Source organism: Centroberyx affinis, unplaced genomic scaffold, assembly GCF_046629955.1.
Source record: "Centroberyx affinis isolate AG114_WGS23_722 - 3 ecotype Tasmania unplaced genomic scaffold, CSIRO-AGI_Caff_v1 ptg004134l_1, whole genome shotgun sequence".
NCBI classification, from domain to species: Eukaryota; Metazoa; Chordata; class Actinopteri; order Beryciformes; family Berycidae; genus Centroberyx; species Centroberyx affinis.
Genome location: NW_027281905.1, coordinates 35,038 through 58,107, shown reverse-complemented (window position 1 = coordinate 58,107; position 23,070 = coordinate 35,038). Strand labels below are relative to the sequence as shown.

Genomic DNA, 23,070 nt, shown 5'->3' with positions numbered 1-23,070 from the left:
TCTTTTATTTTCATGTAGCAGCTTTTTACGATTGCTTGTATTCGTCTTTGTGAAGCAACCTTCAGGACATTATTGCTCTTTATTTCCTTTCCTAGTATTCTTCTATCACACTTTTTTTTGGGTCACAGGAGTGTTTTCTTATTGTGTGTTCATGTGCTGGTTCATGTGTTGTCATTCAAACAAATGTAGGGTTAGTCTGGCTAACTATAAACTTACAATAAAGGAGCATCTACTGTATGTGTTGAGAAGGTTAAAGGTCTTTTCTCAGAGTTTCCAACTTAATCATCCGACTTTGGAGGGCGTTCATGCATTCAAATAGGAAATTAGTTTTTCCAATATGTCCGATAGCACTTGAACGCACAATTATATCTGTTGTCAGGACACTGTGGCTCTGACCCTTGCACTCCTTGCTGTTGGTTGCTTGCAATGTCAGTGATTAGGGATGTACCAATCAGATTTTCTGAGGCCGATTCTGATAATCAATTTCTTAGCCAATCTCTGTTCATTAAAAGAAATATTGCCTTTTCCCCAGGCTTTCAACTAACAGCACATGATGTAAAAGTGCACAGTATTCATAAAGCGTTAAATTTCAATCTAGCACTGCATTACTGCATGACATGGCTGCCTAGCCATGTGTGAATAAATCAGATTTTTTTTTATCCAAACATAGTTATTACATGTTAGTGTGTGCTTGATGCCGCTGGTATCAATCAATCAATCAATGAAACTTTATTTATATAGCACCTTTCAAACAAATCAAATGCAATTCAAAGTGATTTACAAGTGATTGACAAAACGTAGGATGTTAAAAATGGATTTAGAGACTAATGCACACCAAAACAACCAAAAAAAACCCAAAAAGTTAATTGAATAATACAACAATAAAAGATGGGTAGTTAAGATCATAAAAGATAAACAATAAAAGATAATACAAGCAATAAAAATAACAATAAAAATAAAATTATGAAATACTACACAAAATAAATTGATTATAGTAAAACAGTAAATTTTTCATGGTAGCGCATGAAAATAGTTTGCAATGAGGCAGGATAGACTATGCTTTCCTTCCAATATACTAAAAGGTTTCTAAGCATATGAAATTATGAAATTCATAACAAGTCAGTAATGAATATATGAGCTGTGAAAGTGTTTGTTAACAGTTGGAAATAGGAAGTGAATCTACTAATCAAACACTCTCTGTTCAGGGAAATTAAGTGACTGAGTCTCTCTGTGCTGTAAACGACTGTTCAGCTGCCGTCAAATGGCACATGAGCGTACGGTATATAACGGACGTGGGCCTGTAATGTGATTGGGCAGCTGACACGGCGGCCGGTCGATCGGCACAGCTTATTGGTGATCAGGTTATTATTGAAGCCTAATGTGCTGTTACACTCACTTTGAGTCGCTCTGGGTGAGGCTGTCAGCTAAATGCCTCGAATGTAAGATGTAGCTGTAAATCACTCCGGGGCTGACTGGCACGCTGCCAGTCTGTACTTTTTTTTTTTTTGCCAGTCTGTACTCTTGCGTAACAGTTTCAAAGCAGAAGCTTCTTTCATCACTGGTTCAGTTTCCTCCTCAGTCTAGCCGGATACTTGTTGTAGAACCAGTGAAGCCTCACAGATCCTGCTTCAGCTTCAACCTCTCTGATGTAAGGCTGGGCGATGTGGTTGAAATCAGTATCATGATAATTGTAAGGATTTATTTCAATATCGATATACAGTACTGTGCAAAAGTCTTAGGCATATGTCAAAGAAATCCATAAAGCGAAGATGCTTTCAAAACTAATGAAATGAAAAGTTTCTGAATATCAAAAATTTACAATAAACAGCAGTCTACTGACACACTAATGCAGAAAACAAATAAACATCTAAGACTTCTAAGAAATTTATATAAAAAGATTTTTGCACAGTACTGTATATGACAATGACAATATATGACAGTATATGACAATATGACTTATGTATGCAAAATCACATTAAATAATCAAATTAATGTTCCATCCTATTGAACCGAATGGTAATGTTAGGGTGTGATGTCAAACAAAACTAAGATTTTCAAATAATGTTCCTTAAAATGTTTTGAATAAAATTAGCTTGTTATCATTATTTTAGACAGCAGAATTGTGTATCATGATATCCCAAAATCACCATATCATGATGATATGATTCCACTGAAAGACGATAAATGATAATATTGAATTATCGCCCAGCCCTACTCTGAAGCAAGAAGTTGTGCTGGGACAGTTCATGCTGGGTGGTGGGGTCCAGCAGGGCTGAACTGACTTGTTAGAGGGACTTTATCTCTAGCCACTTATGTGTTGTAGCTTTCTTACTAGCTGATAAACCCTTTAGAAGGTATTTGTCCTGAACCAGGAGGTGATCTGGGATATTGCCCAGATAAATTGTAAGGAAAGAACAATCAATTTCAGCTCCAATGATATGTTTTATTATTGTTATTACTTCCTGCTAATATGGCTGGATGAGCAGATTAATGCTGACCTCTGACCTCTGACCTCTGACCTCTGACCCCTGTAACCCTGGCAGTTCTGGCTCAGTTCGTAGGAGTGCTGAAAGATATTGACAAAAAATCGAATTGCGATTATTTGTCAGAATATTGCAGTGTGATTTAAGTTTTTCAGAACTTTAAAATTGTTTAAAGAAAAGTGATTTTGTAAAAAAAAAAAATAGATGTCAGCATGCAGGATTTACTGAGTTTGAGTCTGATGACTCTAAAACAACTTGCTTAGAAATCCAGTTTGGACACTTCTCTCTCTTAAGCAATTAATTTGCAATTTTTTGAAATTCATGCATTTATATTGCGATTTCTATTTTTCTTTTGATTAATTGTTCAGCTCTAGTTCCTGGCTCTACACATCAAGGTATGCAGGACAACCAGTAACACAGGAGTGTGGTTGCAGAATATTTGATTACAATCCAATTTTGATTTGATTATATCCAAAGAGAAGACAGTAACAGAGTAACTAGGAGCATGGTGAATGGCAACTGTAAAATACCACATCGTAGATCTAAATATAGACAATCAGCTTTCTCCATAAAGGGCTGTCAACTCTGGAACACATTACCAACTGAAATCAAATTAATTCCAGGTATAAAATCTTTTACAACAAAGGTTAAATGCTGGCTAAAAGCAAACCAGAGCTGTACTAATTTTTAGCTAATTGTACTCTAAATTACTATTGGTGTATGGAGTATGTGTATTGGTGTATTGTGGTATGTGTATTTTATTGTATTTCCCTATCTGTAGTGTATTGTGGTTGTATGATACTGAAAGCTGTATATTTTAATTACACTGTACATGTAAAAGCCCAACTAGGGACAAGAGTTGAAAATTAGCAATAGCTATAAACTCTCTGTGCAGCACATCAGTTTCATGCTCTGTATTGGAACTATGTTAAATTGCATCGTCCCTATCAAATAAAATTCAAATAAAAAAATAAAATCCGACAGCAGTCACAGCCAGTACACTGTATGTGTGTATGTGCCATGCTTTGGATTTGACCTTTGCACTCCTTACTTTTTGTCCCTTGTAATGTTCGCAGTATAAAGCTTATTTTACTGTCGAATTCAGTGTAATTCAGTCATTGTAATCTCTCCAGATAAGAGCATCAGCTGAATGCCTAATGCAGCATCATGAAAATACTGTTGAATTAACATGCAGCAGACAGGTGAGAAGCACCCAGACAGAGCAACACCTGAGCCGGGCAGCAGAGGGAGCTCTTCCTCCACAGATGGCAGCCGGTCGGCCCACTTTTTACACACCGAGTCTAGACGAAAAGCTTTGATCTGAAGCCTTCTCCTCTCCTGCTCACGGGGAGGAAGGGGCTCCACCGCCGCCGCCGCAGAGACGAGACGAGACGCACAGATTCACGTCACGTCATCAGTGCGGCTCTTCTGACAGAACGGGCAGATCTTCAGAACGATGTTCAACTGATACTGCAATAAAACGCACGTGTTGAGGTGGAGATGTAGGGCCACTTTCCAGCAAACTGCAGTCCTGGTTCATATATTACGCCTTGTATTAGGTGTGTGTGTAGCTTGCAAGGCTCTCACCTTATTGGCTGAAAGGTGGCATAGGTTGAGAGGTCAATCCATTTAAATTTAGGCATCGGTTTATTAGTTGTTTCACCAGAAGGCCGCATATTGTTATTGGTGTGTGTGTGTGTGAGAGAGAGTGAGAGAGAGAGAGAGTGTGTGTGACATGGTGGTAAATGTTAGTCAGTATCTGGGAAGTTAGTTCTATCCTAGTCGGTTGATAAAACAGTGACAGTGTCCAGTCAATCAGTCAACTGCTGTGATGTGATGACTAAAAACTTAGCTTCCTATTCTAGTGTGTGTGTGTGTGTGTGTGTGTGTGTGTGTGTGTGTGTGTGTGTGTATTTTCTGTTGTGTTTAAATATGTTCACCCTGTGCATGGACCTCCTGCTAGCAGAGAACAGAGAAAATGAATGAAAACATTTGTGGAAAATGTGAACAGGGTGAAATTAGGGAGTTTGACTAAATGAAAACACAGCTTCCTACCCTGGTGTGTGTGTGTGTGTGTGTGTGTGTGTGTGTGTGTGTGTGTGTGTATTCCCATGTGCACAGGTGTGTGTGCCCCTCAGATGCAGTGACCCCTCAGTGTGTTACCTGCGTCGTGCGAGGCCAGCGCCCGCAGCATCTTCCCGGCGCTGCGCCTGGTCTGCCGCTCCTTGTTGCAGAGCAGCTCCATCAGCAGGTCCAGCGCTCCCGTCTCCTTGAAGACGCCGACCAGCGAGCCGATGCTGGCGTAGGCGCTCAGCACGTGGATGGTGTGCGTGATGCTGATGGCGAAGTCGCTCTTCTTGGCCATCTGCTTCCTGGCGCGGCGGACCAGGTTCTTCACGTCGTCCTTCATGTCGGACAGCTCCACCTCGTCGAAGGTCACGTCGGCGGGAAACTCCCCGCCGGCCCGCGGGCCGCCGTCCGCCTCCTCGCCCTCCTCCTCCTCCTGCTGGCCTTGCTGTGAGGCGCGCTGGCCGTCCGTCTTCCTCTTGCCCAGCAGGGTGGGGCAGTTGGCGTACACGTCCTCCGTCGACATCCACATCAGGATGTTCTCCGTCTTGCTCTCCCCCGACGTGGAGCCGCCGGACCCGCCTCCCCCGGAGCCGCCGCTCCCCGCCCCGCCCGCCTCGCCGGCCCCGCCCCCGGAGCCGGTGCCGTCGTCGACGGTGACCAGGGACCAGCGGATCAGGTACTCGGTCTGGCCGTCGTGCGTGCGGCGCTGGCGGATCAGCTCCTCGGGGAAGGCCTGCAGCTTGGGGCCGAGCTGGACCAGCAGGTTCCCATTGCGGCGCTCGCCCACCATGGTAGCTGGGGGGGGGGGGGGGCATATCACACACATCAGATTCACATGTCGTTATCAGACTGGACTCAGGTATGATAACAGCCGCTCAAATACATTTTCTTTCAGGTTTATCAATAGAGCTGCAACGATTAATCGATTAGTTGTCAAATATTAAATTAATCACCAACTATTTTGATAATCGATTAATCGGTTTGAGTAATTTTTTAAGAAAAATAAGTCAAAATTGTCTGATTCCAGCTTCTTAAATGTGAATATTTTCTGGTTTCTTTCCTCCTATATGACAGTAAACTGAATATCTTTGGGTTGTGGACAAAACAAGACATTTGAGGACGTCATCTTGGGCTTTGGGAAACACTGATCCACATTTTTCACCATTTTCTCACATTTTATAGATCAAACAACTAATCGATTAATCGAGAAAATAATCGACAATGAAAATAATCGTTAGTTGCAGCCCTATTTATCAGGGTCTGAAATTCCACCGTCAAATGCATGTAAAAATAGTTTAAAATGAGTAAAATAAAATAAATATAAATCATATGCTTTGTGCAGCAGGTGGGAGGCAGAGCTAACCTCCTGTCCTCACAGTCCGGACACATTTCCATCCTGACAGACAGAAAAACATTCAGCTTCTCTTGGAGGCAGATGGATGATCTTCAAAACAAGCTTTTTATTGACGCAGTAAAAAGCGTTTCGGCTGCATGTCTTCATCAATAAAGTTTTTCCTGAAGAGCGTCCATCTGCCTCCAGGAGCAGCTCAATGTTTTTTTCCTGTTGATGCACCTTGGTTTGAGGAAGAAGCTGCAACAGGTTTCTCTCTCTTGTGCATCCTGACAGACTAACAGCAGACAAACTAACTGTCAGCTTAACGGCTTTTGATCAATGTTCCAATTCATTTACATACGAAAATGCATTTTATACTGTGTGTGTGTGTGTGTGTCGAGAGAGAGAAAGAGAGAGGGAGAGAAAGAGAGAGAGAGAGAGAGAGAGAGAGAGAGAGAGAGAGAGAGAGAGAGAGAGAGTGTGTGTGTGTAGAGAGAGAAAGAGAGAGAGTGAGAGAGAGAGAGAGAGAGAGAGACAGAGTGTGTGTGTGTGTGTGTGTGTGTGTGTGTGTGTGTGTGTGTGTGTGCAGGTCGTGTCAAGGCTAAATTGTTGTAATATCTGTTTCCCTGAGAAGTTCAAACAGTGAAACGTCAGTGACTGGTTGTGACTCCACATCGCCTTGATCTTTAAACGAAAAATAAAAAATATTCCACTTAGTTTTAACATGGGGGATATTTATTTGAAAAGCAGAATATAATCTACTGACCAGGACCAGATGCAGCTGGACCAGTCTGTAGAGTATCTCCTGGAAACTGACATTGAACTCGTTGGTGAACAGATTCAACATCAGATCCTGCTGGAAGACAATAAAGCAGCAACTGGTCCATCGACATTTTGCATTTCTGTTCTTGGTTTACACTAAAATTTGTATTTAAAAATAAAAGTAGATCCGGTCTCCCAAACAGGAACTATCTCTCCTACATGGTATCCCTCCGCTGTGTTCTCTTCTATCAGTAAAAAAGCTGTTTGGTGAGATTCTGTTCTGAAGCGTCGGACCAACAGTCAGCTGGACTCACAGCAGCAGGATCTGATGCTGGATCTGTTCACCGACGTGTTCAATGTCAGTTTCCATTCAAATGAATGGGAAGAAAAAATCTGAAGCTACAAACTGGTCCAGCTGCATCTGATCCTGGTCAGTAGTAGGGCTGGGCAATACGGTTAAAATCAATATCAGGATAATCATATGGATTTTCAAATAATATTCCTTAAAGAAAAAGTATTTTTGCACACCTAAAAGTCTTTGAGTGACAGATGCATAGGGAAAAAAACAAAAAGGTAAATACTGAGAGAGAAATATAATCCTGCACACTGTCATACATACATCCTACATGTGTGTGTTTACCTGATGAAGGTCCTATGACCGAAACATTGCAATAAAGTATTATGCAAGCGTAGACAGTGTGCGGTTTTGAGTAAAATTTGCTTGTTATCATCAGTTTAGACAGCAGAATTGTATGTCATGATATCCGAAAATCATCATATTATGACAATATGACTCAACTCAACAAGACGATAAACGATAATATTGAATTATCGCCCAGCTCTAGTCAGTAGATTATATTCTGGTTTTCAAATAAATAACTCCATGTTGAAACTAAGTGGGATGTTGCTTTAAACTCTTTAACGCTGTTAAAAACAGCTACAGCTGATGAAGCTTCTCTACCTGAGGGGGGAAACTAACAGACAGACACCAACTCTCCTCCACCAGTCAAAGTGTTTCATGACTTCACCAGACAAACTGCTTGTTAAGAGAAAAGAGACTGGCTGTTCAGCTGCTGTAAGGTCTCATCTCTGCATAGACAGGAGCTTTATTTTATGGACACAGTATGTTTTTATACCAAAATGTGCTTTATCTTACAGAAAAATGAAAATGTCCTAAAAAGTCAGATTTGAGTCGTGAAGTAGTTAAACTGTTTTTTAATGCTGTAAAGTGCTTTGAGTTATGAGAAAGCGCTATAGAAATAAAATGTATTATTACTATTATTATTATTATTATAGCTGTCGCAAAGTAGATAACTGGTTTATTTTGAGTTACATGTGAAGAGCTTCAGTGAAAATTAAATATCCGTTATTTACAAATCTTGACGCCTTCTATGACAAATGATTGACAGGGTAAAAAAGTACTTTCTAAAGAATAAGAGGGAACTAAAGACCATGGTGGATCAAACGAGAACACTTTTATAACTATTCTCTATGGAGTCGCTCCAGACTTCACACATCTCTAGTCTGAGTCTCATTTCTCTGGTGACTTTAGAAATCAGTTGTTGATGTTCAGTCCTGTCTGGCTGTCCTGCTCCATGGGAATGACATGATGCAGCTACTGTCAACTTTATTGTTTTGTCTCTTTAATCACCAGCCAGCTGTCTTCAACTTTTGACAGTTTTCTCTAAAAGCTGTATCGGCTTATAATGAGTCTTAAAACAAACAGATGGCCGAATGTCTTTAGCAAAGTCATGTTGTCCGTGTCTCAGTGAGCCTTGAAGAGTCTCCGGTCTAAATTAAAGGTTCAATTTTAAATCAATCAGGGACTGAACTGACTGACAGGTTCAGACTGTTTTAGCTCATTAGCTCCTGCTGAACGGCAGGAGGGAGTTTCCCGCCCCGGACCAGCCAATAATAGTTCAATTTTTTTTTATAGATTTTCATTTTCGCTTTGTAAAGACACACTTCCTCTTTCTGCACACGCCACGGCATCTTTTTCAGATGATATCACATGTGTTGGGCGTGTTGTCTAACGTTAGCCGTCACTGCGGGTCAGGCTAATTGTTGAAACAGCTAGCCAGACTGGCTAGTCAGTGTGAACTGCTAACACACAAAGTTAGCCGAAACCACTCTTTAGAATAATGTCATCAACACAGATTAAGTGCCAGTTTAGCATGGCTCACTCGGCTTCACTTGTTACCCACTTATAACACAGCACTGTTATAGACAGCTAGCGAACGCCTATTTCTAGCTAAATTCCAGAGACTAGCCTGACCCCTAACGTTATACCTCAATGCAACAGACTAAATAGCTAACCACAGTAGCTAACGTTAGCAGACTTTTCTATTCTGTTTAGTCAGTGGCTTGTCTGTCGGACAGCTGAGTAACTAGAAGCAGCGTGCCTCGTTAGCTAGTCAGCTGAGTATTCATTTAGTCTAGCTGGCTAGTTAGTTAAACCATGGTAACTAGCTATAAAGCCAGATGCATGCCCCGTACTCTCCTGTTATTAGAGAACGTCACCCCAAAGTCCATTCAACAGTCTCGCAGTTTAATGTGTCATTGCTTATGGGAAAAGGTGTATACCTGTTACAACACGACTTAAGACCTTTTTGTATTTAGTAGAGTCCTCTGGCAAATTCGGCATGTATAAAGTCGATCAAACAATACTGTACCTCCATAAAATCTAAACTTTTAGAATGGGTTCATAACGCTAGCTACCGCCTTCCGCGGTGTATTTTGGGAGGAGATTATTATGGAAGAAGCAGGTAAAGCAGTTCTAAAAGTTTAAATTTTCTTAGACTGTGGTCCTTAATGAATTATAAGTATGCCGAATTGAAGAGTGTGTCCCAGCGATTCAGGTAAAGTCTTCCGCAGTATTTCAAGCGGTATATATCTTTGCCGATAAGCAAGGCTACAATTTCCAGGTTTTGGAATGGAATCTGGCGTGACGTTTTCTCAATACAAGAGAACGGCACGTATCGGGCTAATGTGTCAGGCTGAGGAGCCGCGGAGGGCCTGCCCGGCTAGCCGACTGGGTCAGGCAGGAGAGCGGCTGGCTGAGACGGTCCGGCCCGGGGAAACAGCTCGGGGTCGCGGTGGTTCCGGCTTACCTGCTGTGTCACAGACTTTACCCTTCTGGACTGGTTTCCCCCTCAAGCGATGGAGTTTTCTTCTCCGCTGTAAAGTGTCGTTTCCCAGCCTGGTAGAGTGTGTTTTAGTCACCGCTAGTCTGAACTGTGGAATGCGCACTGTGACAGTTACAGGAACAGTGCCAGAGATCTTCTATTGAGAAGATGGACCACGCAACAGCAAAAAAGTCACCCATCTTCCGGTCTGGAAAGGTGATCGTTAAATTCACGCATGCGGACGATATCGGCATAGCTGTTGCCATAGCGACCGATCTGGCACATGCCTGAAACAAAGACTGTTCATGGCAAAAACGTAAATCCTGTCTCTGGGTGTTAACAGAACCTCCAGCCTGTGTGTTTCAAATAAACCACAAATGTTTTGACGCAAGTTATCTGCAGCAGTAGGACTAGAGCTTCTGCGTCGAGCAAGAGTGAGAGCTCTTTGTTAATATTTACTCTCTGATATTACTTGTCCTCTCTTCTTCGTTTGGCTGTCAGGTTTGCGTTGACGCTCTCCACCGCCCTCTGCCGCTCTCTACCGCTCCCTACCGACCTCCACCGCCCCCTACCGCTCTCTACCGCCCTCTACTACCCTCTACCGCTCTCTACCGCCCTCCGCCGCTCTCTACCGCTCTCTACTGCCCTCTATCGCTTTCTACCGCTCTCTACAACCCTCTACTGCTCTCTACATCCCTCTACCGACCGCAAACACGCAATCCTTAAGAAGAGGGCGAAAACATTAGAAAGACTGCCCTCTACCGCTTTCTACCGCTCTCTACAACCCTCTACTGCTCTCTACCGCTCTTTACCGCTCTCTTACCTCCCTCTACCGCTCTCTACCGCTCTCTACCGCCCTCTACCGACCGCAAACACGCAATCCTTAAGAAGAGGGCGAAAACATTAGAAAGCAAAAGTGTTTTACAGACAATACGACAATAATAAATAAAGGCAAATAAGATGAATCATAAAAAATGAAAAAAAAAATCAAAACAGATCATGGTACTTTGTAAAGAACAAGAGGGAACTGAAGAACTCGGTGGATCAAATGTTAACACTTTATTTTTCTATCATTCATTGTGGTAGTTTCACATTACTGCTTTTGGGTTTTATTGTATGTAAAGGACTTTGTAAACACTGTTTTTAGAAAAGTGCTCTACAAATAAAGTTGTATTATTATCATTATTATTATTATTATTATTATCATCAGTGCAGAACTTTACTTCCTGTGTTTCCTGCAGCTTCTCTCCAGCCTGCTGCTCTGTGTGATTCTACTCATTAAAAACAGCAGATAATAGAATCATAATGAATAGAATCACACAGTGAAGTGGAGGCGCTCTCTCACTGTCAGTCACAGAGGAGAAAACTCTGCTCTTAACCAGGTGACTTTCCTAAACTTTACGACCCAATGAGCCTCCACACACACACACACACACACACACACACACACACACACACACACACACACACACACACACACACACACACTGTTCATGCTATTGAAAACGGGCATCATGTCCCTGTGGGGGACATCTGCAAGATATTTCATGGATATCAGTGCATTTCAAGTACTTTGAACATGCCACAGTTAGAGAAGATTTTTAATAGTGAAAGACCGAGATACTTCCTCTGTACCTTCAGGGTCAGAGGGTTCCTTGGTTCTCTTCTAAAATCATGTTGTGGAACAGACTGAAGGCCGGTTCACACCTACAGCGAATACTGAACATGCTAACAGGCAGGAAACTGTTTGTTGTTTCATCTTCCTCTGATGTCACACTCAGTTGGTTTTAGTCTCATTTCTACTTGAGATAACACTTGTAGAAGTATAGGTTGTTGTTTTTTAACTTTATAAGCAGGTAGGTGTGTTTGTTTTAAGAAGTCTAAGAGCTGATCTGGGTGGGTGGAGCTGCATCAAGCCAGACAGAGAGTGCCAGAGGAACACCAAATCTGTAGTTTGTCATTTTCATGGCTAAATGCCTGGAGAGGAGAATGACATCATTCCACTGTCAGGCTGGAACTGAAGCCAGGACCTTCATGTTAGGAGGAAGACGCTCCATCAGACTGAGCCAGGACAGACTGGCCTGACTTACTGCTGTAGAAAGACAATTAAAGAGCGGATCAACACCGGAACACTCAATGGAATGATTACATTAAATATGAAGTGAAACTGTACATATGGCATCTTGCATCGGCCTGTATGGCTATGATGCTGTAAATGTGTTTTTGAAAAAATAAACTATTTGCATTTGAATTTCCCACAGCTTGCTCCTTAATACGTTCTTGACTTTCCCGTTGGTGCTTAGTGTTTGTGCATCAGCCTCCCTCTGTGTTCACAGATAGTTTAGAGGTAAGACCCTCCACTCTGGAGCCACATGTGGGCCTGGAGGCTGTAGTGTAGAGGTAAGACCTTTGATTCTGGAGTAAAGGGTCTTACCTCTTTCAGCAAGGTAAGGCTTCAGAGAAGGTGAGTGACAAATAAAGAACCAACCACATGACAATTTTTATTTTTTTAAATTTGTATTTATTTATTTATTTGTATTTATTCTTTATTTATACAGGGTATAAATAAAGTATACACTAAACATGAAAAACCATCCAAAACAAACTAAACCCAACCAAAAATACCTTCAAACCACAATGACATGTCAAAACAAAAAACTAAAACAAGACTAAACAAGGTATATACCCCACACTGAAAAAACAACAACAAATAAACCAATACTAAAAAAGCAATAACCAAAACAACACCATACAGGTACCTGGTGGTTCAAAAACAAAAGTGTGTACAACACAAAAACACATCTGTCAAAAGTCTTACTGTTTTTCTTCTTGTTTCCTCATCAGGATTCTGGTCTCATCAGGATCATCAGTGTGTTCTAGTGAAGATAAAGTGACACAATCTGAATCTGAAAGTTTCTATTTCATTTAATAGAAATCTGATCTGTTCTACAAAGTACTGCAATCTGAGTAGTTTGAAATACAAAAATACTGCTTCCACCAGCTTCTATTACTACTACTACTACTACTACTACTACTAGGTACTGCTACTGCTACTACTACTACTATTACTCCAATTACTGCTACTTACGACTTATTTGACAACTCAAAAACAATAATTATCAGGGTCATTTTTTGCCTGCTCTTTTTTTTTTTTTTTTTTACTTTCAAAGGTATTTTTTTCCTGAGCCCCTGTTCACATCATGACATGGCGCTGCCTCTTGACAGATCCTCATAGTGCAGTGCAGGACTTACTACTGCAGAACAACAGAAGAAGAACCAGCTCAGTGGGATGAACAGCTGGATGTGATGCAGCAGGTTGCTGGTTCAAACCTGAAGTCCTTTAATGTTCTATCATCTTAACATGCTGATGAATTTAAGATCCAAGCAGGTTGGTTGTTGCTCTGAGCAGCGGTGGAAGAAGTACTCTGATCCTTTACTGAAGTAAAAGTACCAATACAGCAATGTAAAAATACTCCATTACAAGTAAAAGTCCTGCATGAAAAATCCTACTTAAGTAAAAGTACATAAGTATTAGCAGCAAAATGTAGTTAAAGTATTAAAGTAAAAGTAGTGGTTTGGTCCCTCTGACTGATATTTTATTATATATGACATCATTAGATTATTAATACTGAAGCATCAGTGTGTAAGCAGCATGTTACTGTTGTAGCTGCTGGAGGTGGAGCTAGTTTGAACTACTTTATATACAGTTAGCTAGTTTAGTCCGGTGGTTCCCGACCTAGGGGTCGGGCCCCTCCAAAGGGTCACCGGATAAATCTGAGGGGTCGTGAGATGATTAATGGGAGAGGAAAGAAGAAAAAACAAAGTTCTGATACACAAATCTGTTTTCAGTTTTTGGACTTTTTCTCTAATCTTTGATTTTTGCTGAAATATTGGATCATTTGAACATTTATTGAAATGAAACCATGTGAGGTTTAGAGGGAAAAATCACTATTTGGTGGAGCTGTTAACAACTCATAGACATCTGAAATGTGACCCGACTACACACTGCTTTCTGTAAGACGTCAAAAGCCAAAAAGGTTGGAAACCACTGGTTTCATCTTTAACAATGTGTTGTATTTTAAAAGCTTGTTATATTATCCATTGTGTCAAATCTCCATCTGAAAAGTAACTAAAGCTGTCAAATAAATGTAGTGGAGTAGAAAGTACAATATTTCCCTCTGAAATGTAGTGGAGTGGAAGTATAAAGTAGCATCAAATGGAAATACTCAAGTAAAGTACAAGTATCTCAAAACTGTACTGAAGTACAGTACTTGAGTAAATGTACTTAGTTACTTTCCACCACTGGCTCTGAGATGCTGTGAGTCACCATCATCAGTTTGAACATTTCTATATAAACTGAACCTATAAATGAACTGAATGAATGAGCTTCTTGTCTGCAGCTCAGTGAGATCAGCAGCTGCTTGTCCTTCATGAAGATGCTGGTTTGAGTCCCGTCTCTCTCAGTCTGAAGTGTTTCATGTTCTTGTTGTCAGCGGTGTGAAGACTTGTAGAAATAAGATGATGAACAGAAACAAACCAAACCTCAGAAACAGCTCAGCAGGATCAGCAGCTGGTTTCTCTGCCTCTGCCTGTCAGTCTGATGGCCTTTACCCATATGAGGAGGTGGTGGCTGTTTGTTTGTACAAGGCACACATGCAAGAGCCAAACATTTCCAACATTTTTAAAAACGTTGACATGTTGGTAAAATGTCTCTTTGGAGTCATTCCTATGTTCCCAGGGTCCTATGTTCCCCAGTTCTAGGGTTAGGGTTAGGTTGGTTGGTTGTTTGTAGATTTTTACCCAGAGCCCTGACCACAACTGTTTCAAAGAACAGAAGGGCTTTTTATCAGAGCTATCCAGGTTAGGCACAGGCCATCCACCGTTATTTGATTGCACTTCTGATCCTTCTGACTTTGGAGTAGAAAGTAGTATTACCGCAATATGGGGTGAGGAGAACTTAGCGTGAAGAACCCCCTGGACCGGGCATTCAACTCGTGTGCTGGGACTGGTTAGGGTTAGAGACCTTCAAAATCAAATAAAATGATAACCATTGGTTTTGTTGTGTTGATATAGCTGTTTTGAAGCCTTGTTCCAATAAAAAAAACTGGATAATATTTATGAAATATTTTACCTTGAAACGGGTCAAATTTGACCCGAACACAATAGGAGGGTTAATGTGTGTTAACAGAATATTGAACTGGGGGAACACAGGACCCTGGGAACATAGATACCAGCGCGTGAGTCAGGCTTGAACTCTTCTGAGACGCCGTGCAGGTCTTTGAGCCGCTGGGTCTCATCGGTTCAGAGGCTTTTCTCTCAGAGCTTTTCAGTCTTTACTCGGCATGTTGGCTTTCAAAAGAGACTGACTTCCTCAGACTCGAACCCACAAGCTGGTTGAAGATGCAAAAAACAAAAACCTGCAATCAGGGTGAAAAGCAAAAGAGAGAACGGCTAATTATGAGCGCTCATTTATTTTAATAAACAAACACTGTTTTCATTGTGTTCTCGTTCTAACTGGAACCAAACAGAACTGCAGTTCTTCTCCTCAGCAGCAGGGGGCAGGATTGTCTTATTTGTTGGACTTCACTGCACTGGATCTGAAGTGACACAGCAAGACGAGGAGCTGCTTCTGATCCAGAGGCTGTGTGTGTGTGTGTGTGTGTGTGTGTGAGAGAGAGAGAGAGAGAGAGAGAGAGAGAGAGAGAGAGAGAGAGAGAGATCAGAGAGCCTTGCAGTAACTGTGTAAATTTAGTTGCACCAACACGTATCTCCTGCTGTCAGATAAAAACCTCTTATGTCCAAATAAAAAAAAATCACCATTTGAAGTCACATAAGAGGTTTAATGAAACCAAAACACAGCAGCAGGTTGTCACTGCAGGCCCGACCAAAACCTGATGCAGCTGATCTCGGTTTATTTGTGTTCAGATAACAGATTCTCTCTGTTTGTCCAAATTAAATTCTGCTGCCAGTTTGCTCGCTGCTGGGAAATCTTCTCACACAGGAAGAGACCGATCCAAAGTGAGGAGGGAGATCCAGAGGAGAAAGCTGGACTCGTTGGATCTTTGGTTTATTTTTGTATAAAGCAGCACAGACCGCACCGCACAGGGTTTCTGAAGTCCTCAACATTCAAACAGTTACTCCTCGCTGCCATTAGGGGGCGCCAAAGTGCAAAGGCACCAAGTGCAGCTTTAAAGGATAAGGCTGGTGTTTTTTTAATGCTTTATTTATTGCTTACCGTCAACAAATCCTACGAAAATAACAAAATCAACAATGTTTTTGCTCTGCTCCAGTTACTTTCTGACTTCCCACGTACCGTTTTATAGCCGCAAACCCGGAAGTCATTTGCTCCAATTGTAAGCTAAAAACCTTTAAATACAGCTCACAAAGAAAAAAAATCGCTAACTGTTACCATGAAAAGTCAGGCTGTTGTAGTTATTACCAAATCAAATTCAAATGGGAACAAATTCTTCATTACGCCGGGGACTATTTTCTGTGCTACGGAACTACTTTCCTGAGACGGAAAAAGTGTTTACAGGCGGCTTATTAAGTTGTTTGAGGAAAAAGTGGTCCGGCCCGGTGCATGGTGATGATGAAATATGCTGCAGAGCAGCAGCATGGCTCTGTGACGGGTTTTTAATCGGTTTTTAATACAATGGAGTTCTATGGCTGCTGGGACTTGGCTGCACTGGGACCAGGATACATGGACCAGACTTGTTGGCAAAACAAAATCATTGCTGATTTTGTTATTTTCATAGGATTTATTGATGGTAAGAAATGCATTAAAAATCACCAGCCTGATCCTTTAAAACTGCCACTCGGTCATTTTGGTACAAGGAGCCTCACTGACCTTCAGCTCCCAGTAGAATACTTTCACAATGTTTCAACCAACAAGGTTTGTCAGGAAATAACTGGTCAGACTGGTCAGACTGGTCAGACTGGTTCAGACTGGTCAGACTGGTCAGACTGGTTCAGACTGGTCAGACTGGTGTAATGAAGCATCAGCAGCTTGAATTTAAAAAAAAAAATATTGTGCAGATTTATCATCCAGCAGGTGGGATCTTCACCTTCTGCTATCCGGTTCAAACTGGTTCAATAGTCTGCATTATACAGGTTCTATACAGCAGCAGAAAATGTTTCTTTAGGTTTGTACCGCAGCAGAACCTTTCATGGTGCTGTACAGAACCTTTTAGAAAGGTTCTCTATAGCACCACGCTCAAATAGTTCGACATGGAACGTTTATGGTGCTGTAAAGAATCTTTTAAAGATGTATAAAATGTTCCAAACTGGCAGAATTAATAGAACTTAAAAACCTCACTGGGTTCTTTATTCTGATTTACCAGTTTTTTTTAAATTTATTTATTTTAACCAATCAGAGGGTTCTTTGCATCATTATGGTTCCATATAGAACCACTAGAGAACCCTGGAGGAACCCTCCTGCTACACTCTTACCAAACAGGGTTTGATATCGCACCACTTAATGGTTCTTTAGGCATCACAACCTTTTATTTAATGGTGCTGTAAAGAACATTTTACAGTAATACTCCAAATCAGCTGCATTAATGGAGCTTTTAAAGAACCGCACTGGGTTCTTAGTTCTGATTAACCTTTTCTTTATTTTATTAAATCAGAATATTCTCTCAGTTCACCTATATAGAACCACACAGAACCCTGGGAGAACCCTCTTTGCGATGTGGTGCTTTAGGACCATGGGGAGGAAATCTCTGTCGCTATTCACTCTGAGCAACACGCACTCTCTCCGCACACACACACACACACACACACACACACACACTCGCAGTCTCTCCAAACACACGCGCGCGCGCGCGCACCGTCCACGCCTCCTCTGTATTCATGGCACATGCCTCCTCCTCACAGACTCTAAACTTGGAAGCAGCGGATGATCTTTCCTCCTCCACAGCTTCTCCATCCATCTCTCCTCTGCAGAAAACCAGAAAACATCTTGGAGCCGGACAGACACCTGCCTCCCTGCTGGATCCAAAACACTTTCTGACAGACAGACTGAGGCGGAGCACCGGACCGGACCGGACCGGGATCGTCACCGCTCTACCCGGCCCAGAGCGCAGGCTGGGCGGCTGGCGGACGGAGGACGGCTCGGTGTGTGTGTGGATGGATGCTGACCGCCGGCTCTCTCGTCTCACCTTGGGGAGGTTAGTGTATGTGTGTGTGTGTGTGTGTGTGTGTGTGTGTGTGTGTGTTTTTTCCTCTCGTGACCGCGGACACGGCCAGCATCACCGGGATGACGTCAGAGTCGGTGACACTGACATGCCCGCTGTTATTCATGTTTATAATGCGATTTAACCACCTAAGATAGGAAGGAGTGGTGAAGTGGGAGAATGTGCGCGCGCTTATGTGTGTGTGCACTGTGCGTATGTGTGTGTGTGTGTGTGTGTTTGTGTGTGGGAGGTGGTGGTGGTGGGGGGGGGGGGGGTCCTCCGGGATAGCCTGTATTGACTCAGGCTTTATTATTATGCATGGTTTATTTTGACGCTCCGCTGGCTGGTGGAGGCAGAGGGAACATTCCCTCCCTGCAGTGATGCTGTTGTAAAGTTTATAGGATACTATAGAGATATTACAAGTCCATATAGGAACATTATAGGAATATCAATACAAATACCATGGAGAATTAAAAAAATATCATAAAGTCAAGGTCACTATAAACTACCACAGACACAAGTAAGTACGTCTCTATCGGAAAATTACAGGATTATTATACTGATTTTTCAATATTCTAGGAATATAATACTGAAATAATGAAACCAAAAAATACCATAAAGTAATTCAGCATCACTATAAGCTCACTATTGACAACTACGGTCACACTATAACCCTATAGGAATATTATTGTAATTACAGGAATACTATGAATTTTCAATATTAGGAATATTTTCGTGATTCCATAGGAGATAAAAGTATAATAAAGTCGTTATAAGCTCACTATTGAGTACCGCAGACACACTATAAGTCCCTGTAGGAATATCATAGGATTCTTATAGGATTCTTATAGTGATTTGTCATGTTTTAACGCTTGGAAATCCAGAAGAAATTCACGGAATGTTTTTCTGAAAGGAGAAACCAGTAAGAGTCCACGGTGTCATCTGACAGTGATTTTAAACATAAAAACAAGCAAAAATATAAGATGTTTGTTGTTTTGTCATTCTGAAGATTCACTTTAAAAATCTATAACAAAGGCTCTGATGGGCAAAGTAAAGGTTAGAGTTTTTCAAAACACTGAAAGACTGCAGGCTGTCCTTAAATGTTTTAATAACCATACAAATAGTTCATTTTCATCTCTGGTCAACAGCAGCAGCTCATGTGAACCATAAAGCACAATGGGGCCAACCAATTACTCTGAAATTAAGAGCTTTTTACTGCAGAAACAAAAACTATCATCTGCATGTGTGTTGACAGTATAGTGATAGTATGGTGACAGTATGGTGACAGTATGGTGACAGTATAGTGACAGTATGGTGACAGTATAGTGACAGTACAGTGACAGTATGGTGACAGTATAGTGACAGTACAGTGACAGTATGGTGACAGTATGTTGACAGTATGTTGACAGTATAGTGACAGGTGACAGTATGGTGACAGTATAGTGACAGGTGACAGTATGTTGACAGTATGTTGACAGTATAGTGACAGGTGACAGTATGGTGACAGTACAGTGACAGTATGTTGACAGTATAGTGACAGTACAGTGACAGTATGGTGACAGTATAGTGACAGGTGACAGTATGGTGACAGTACAGTGACAGTATGTTGACAGTATAGTGACAGGTGACAGTATGGTGACAGTATAGTGACAGTATAGTGACAGTATGGTGAGAGTATAGTGACAGTATGGTGACAGTATAGTGACAGTATGGTGACAGTATGGTGACAGTATGTTGACAGTATGTTGACAGTATAGTGACAGGTGACAGTATGGTGACAGTATAGTGACAGTATGTTGACAGTATAGTGACAGTACAGTGACAGTATGGTGACAGTATAGTGACAGTATGTTGACAGTATAGTGACAGTACAGTGACAGTATGGTGACAGTATAGTGACAGGTGACAGTATGGTGACAGTATAGTGACAGTATAGTGACAGTATGGTGAGAGTATAGTGACAGTATGGTGACAGTATAGTGACAGTATGGTGACAGTATGGTGACAGTATAGTGACAGTATGGTGAGAGTATAGTGACAGTATGGTGACAGTATAGTGACAGTATGGTGACAGTATGGTGAGAGTATGGTGACAGTATAGTGACAGTATAGTGACAGTATGGTGAGAGTATGGTGACAGTATAGTGACAGGTGACAGTATGGTGAGAGTATAGTGACAGTATGGTGAGAGTATAGTGACAGTATGGTGACAGTATAGTGACAGTATGGTGAGAGTATGGTGACAGTATAGTGACAGGTGACAGTATGGTGACAGTATAGTGACAGTATGGTGACAGTATAGTGACAGTATGGTGACAGTATAGTGATAGTATGGTGAGAGTATGGTGACAGTATGGTGACAGTATAGTGACAGTATGGTGAGAGTATGGTGACAGTATAGTGACAGTATGGTGAGAGTATGGTGACAGTATAGTGACAGTATGGTGACAGTATGGTGAGAGTATAGAGACAGTATAGTGACAGTATGGTGAGAGTATGGTGACAGTATAGTGACAGTATGGTGACAGTATGGTGAGAGTATAGAGACAGTATAGTGACAGTATAGTGACAGTATGGTGAGAGTATAGTGACAGTATAGTGACAGTATGGTGACAGTATGGTGACAGTATAGTGACAGTATAGTGACAGTATGGTGACAGTATAGTGACAGTATGGTGACAGTATGGTGACAGTATAGTGACAGTATAGTGACAGTATGGTGACAGTATAGTGACAGTATGGTGAGAGTATAGTGACAGTATGGTGACAGTATGGTGACAGTATGATTCAGTCAGTAAAGATAATCCATCACTGTGAATGAGAATCAACAATCTGCATCAGAACACTAATCTCAGCCTGTAAACTTTTACATTTTGAAAGAAGTTCTGTTCACCGTTTCATATTAATGTGTCACATTTGGGAACCAACAGCCATCATTCTTTGTGGTTCCGTTAGGCCCCGCCTCCTGTCAATCACAACCCAGTCAAGCCAACAGACAAACCAAAGCCAGACTCTTCCTCCAGCTACAGTGTGGAACATGAAACAGAAATTAAAGCTGCTGCTCTCTTCTTTACTGGGAGGAACTTGGAATATTTAGACAGAGTTTGTTTCAGAATATTTGCTGTGAAAAACAAGACGAAGGAAAAATACAAAATATTTCCTAATGTGATAAAAGCTGGAAAACCATCTACAGTGATGGAAAACAGGAAGGGAATGCAGGAAATGAGCAGAATCAGGCTGAACTGTCCTTTAATACAGATAGTGAACTGACTCAGGATCTGTTTAATGAGCTGATTAAAGCCAGCCGGGTCTAACCTTCCCCTCGGCCACGCAGGCCGAAAAGCAGCTTCCGCCTCTCTAATGCTAATAAATAAAGGAAGTGGTTCATTCTAACATGAGACACACACACACACACATACACACACACACACACACACACAAACACACACACACACACACACACACACACACACATTCACTGAAGCATCTAATTGGATCCAGGATGCTGCTCAGCAGGCAAATCCACTCACAGTTCTGGATAACACTCAGGTCACACACACACACACACACACACACACACACACACACACACACACACACACACACACACACACACACACACACACACGTATAGACTTACTCATGCGTGTAACGCTCACATTTGCATACACACCTCACACGTACATACGTGTACGTGCATGTGTGTTTGTGAGTGTATTTATTTTTTGGTGTGCAGCTAGGCATCAGCGCTGTGAATGTGTGCATGTATCTGTGTGCGTGTGTGTGTGTGTGTGTGTGTATGTGTGTGTGTGTGTGTGTGTGTGTATGTGTGTGTGTGTGTGTGTATGTGTGTGTGTGTGTGTGTGTGTGTGTGTGTGTGGTGTGTTTGCCCACATTGGTCTGATCTGATACAGTTTGATTGATACACTGGTGAGAAGAACTGAACCTGAAGTGATTCTAATGAGACATTTTGACCAGATTCCACACAAATATTGATGGATATGTTTATTTTTATTATTATTATTATTATTATTATTATTATTATTATTATTATTATTATTATTGTTGTTAATAATCAGAGCTGGGGACTCGAGTCACTTGACTTGGACTCGAGTCACAGTTTGAACTGCCTGAGACTTGACTTAATGCATGAAGAGAAGACTTGAGACTTGACTTGGGTTCTGGTGACTTGGGACTTGACTCTGACTTGTACTCTGATGACTTGAAAAGGTTTCTAAAGTCTTGACTTGAGATCTTGTGTTTGTGTAAATGACTTAGATTGAAAGTGATGAGATTTGTTCCAGCAGACGACTGAATTTAAATTCTGTTTTCTGAATTCGTATGGAATGATTGAATTTATTGAAGTTGAAACTGATTATAGAAATCAAACTCATGATGCTTGACTTGGTAATCTACATTTAGACTTGAGACTTGACTTGAGACTTGTGCCTCAAGACTTCAGACTGACTTGGGACTTGAGTGAAGTTGACTTGGTCACACCTCTGTTATTAGCAGTAGTGGTAGTAGTGATAGTGGTTTCAATTGTGTGTTGGAAACACTGATTACTTGGATTTTTGGGACATAAATAAACAAGAATATTAAATGTTGGCATGAAATATCAGTATCTGCCATTTTGCATCTAACTGCCATCTGAACCATCAAACCTCCACTCAGAAGGCAGAGATTAACTGGGAAAACTTTCCTCCAGTTCTTCCCATCGAACATCAATGGGCAGAGAGGCACTGACCCTGCCTTGTGTCTGTCAGTTCAGTTTAGGACCTTTTTAGTTTCAGTTGTAATGAAATATGAGACCAAATTCACAGCTTAAATAAACCGACTGATCAGAGTTTAGGACTGAGCTGAAAAACACACTAAGAAGATTTTTAAGAGCTCTAACTCTGAATTTAAGACTTACAATGTTATTTTTTACTCTATTCCAGTTGTTTTAAGGCCTTGAGTTTAGCACAAATGAAGACATGCAGAACTTGTTTCAGGACTGCAGCTCTGTGGGTCTTTTCCTCCGCTTCACTGTTTTCGCTCTTTTGTCTTCCAGGAGAGCGCAGCCTGCCGTCCGATGCCTGACCCCTGACCTTTGACCTCTGACCCCTCTGAGAGACACCTCT

At 41.5% G+C, this 23,070-nt stretch overlaps 1 protein-coding gene across 1 annotated transcript; it reads right to left on the bottom strand.

Moving 5' to 3' along the window:
- Positions 1–3,884: 3,884 nt before the first annotated feature.
- On the bottom strand, positions 3,885–9,885 carry LOC139663858 (cullin-9-like). The gene is made up of 4 exons (XM_071542620.1): positions 9,759–9,885; positions 4,647–5,348; positions 4,071–4,078; positions 3,885–3,953 (listed from the first exon to the last, which is right to left on the bottom strand). The coding sequence occupies exons 2-4, from the start codon at positions 5,341–5,343 to the stop codon at positions 3,885–3,887; spliced, it is 774 nt and encodes a 257-aa protein (XP_071398721.1). The 5' UTR covers positions 5,344–5,348; positions 9,759–9,885.
- Between the last annotated feature and the right edge of the window lie 13,185 nt (positions 9,886–23,070).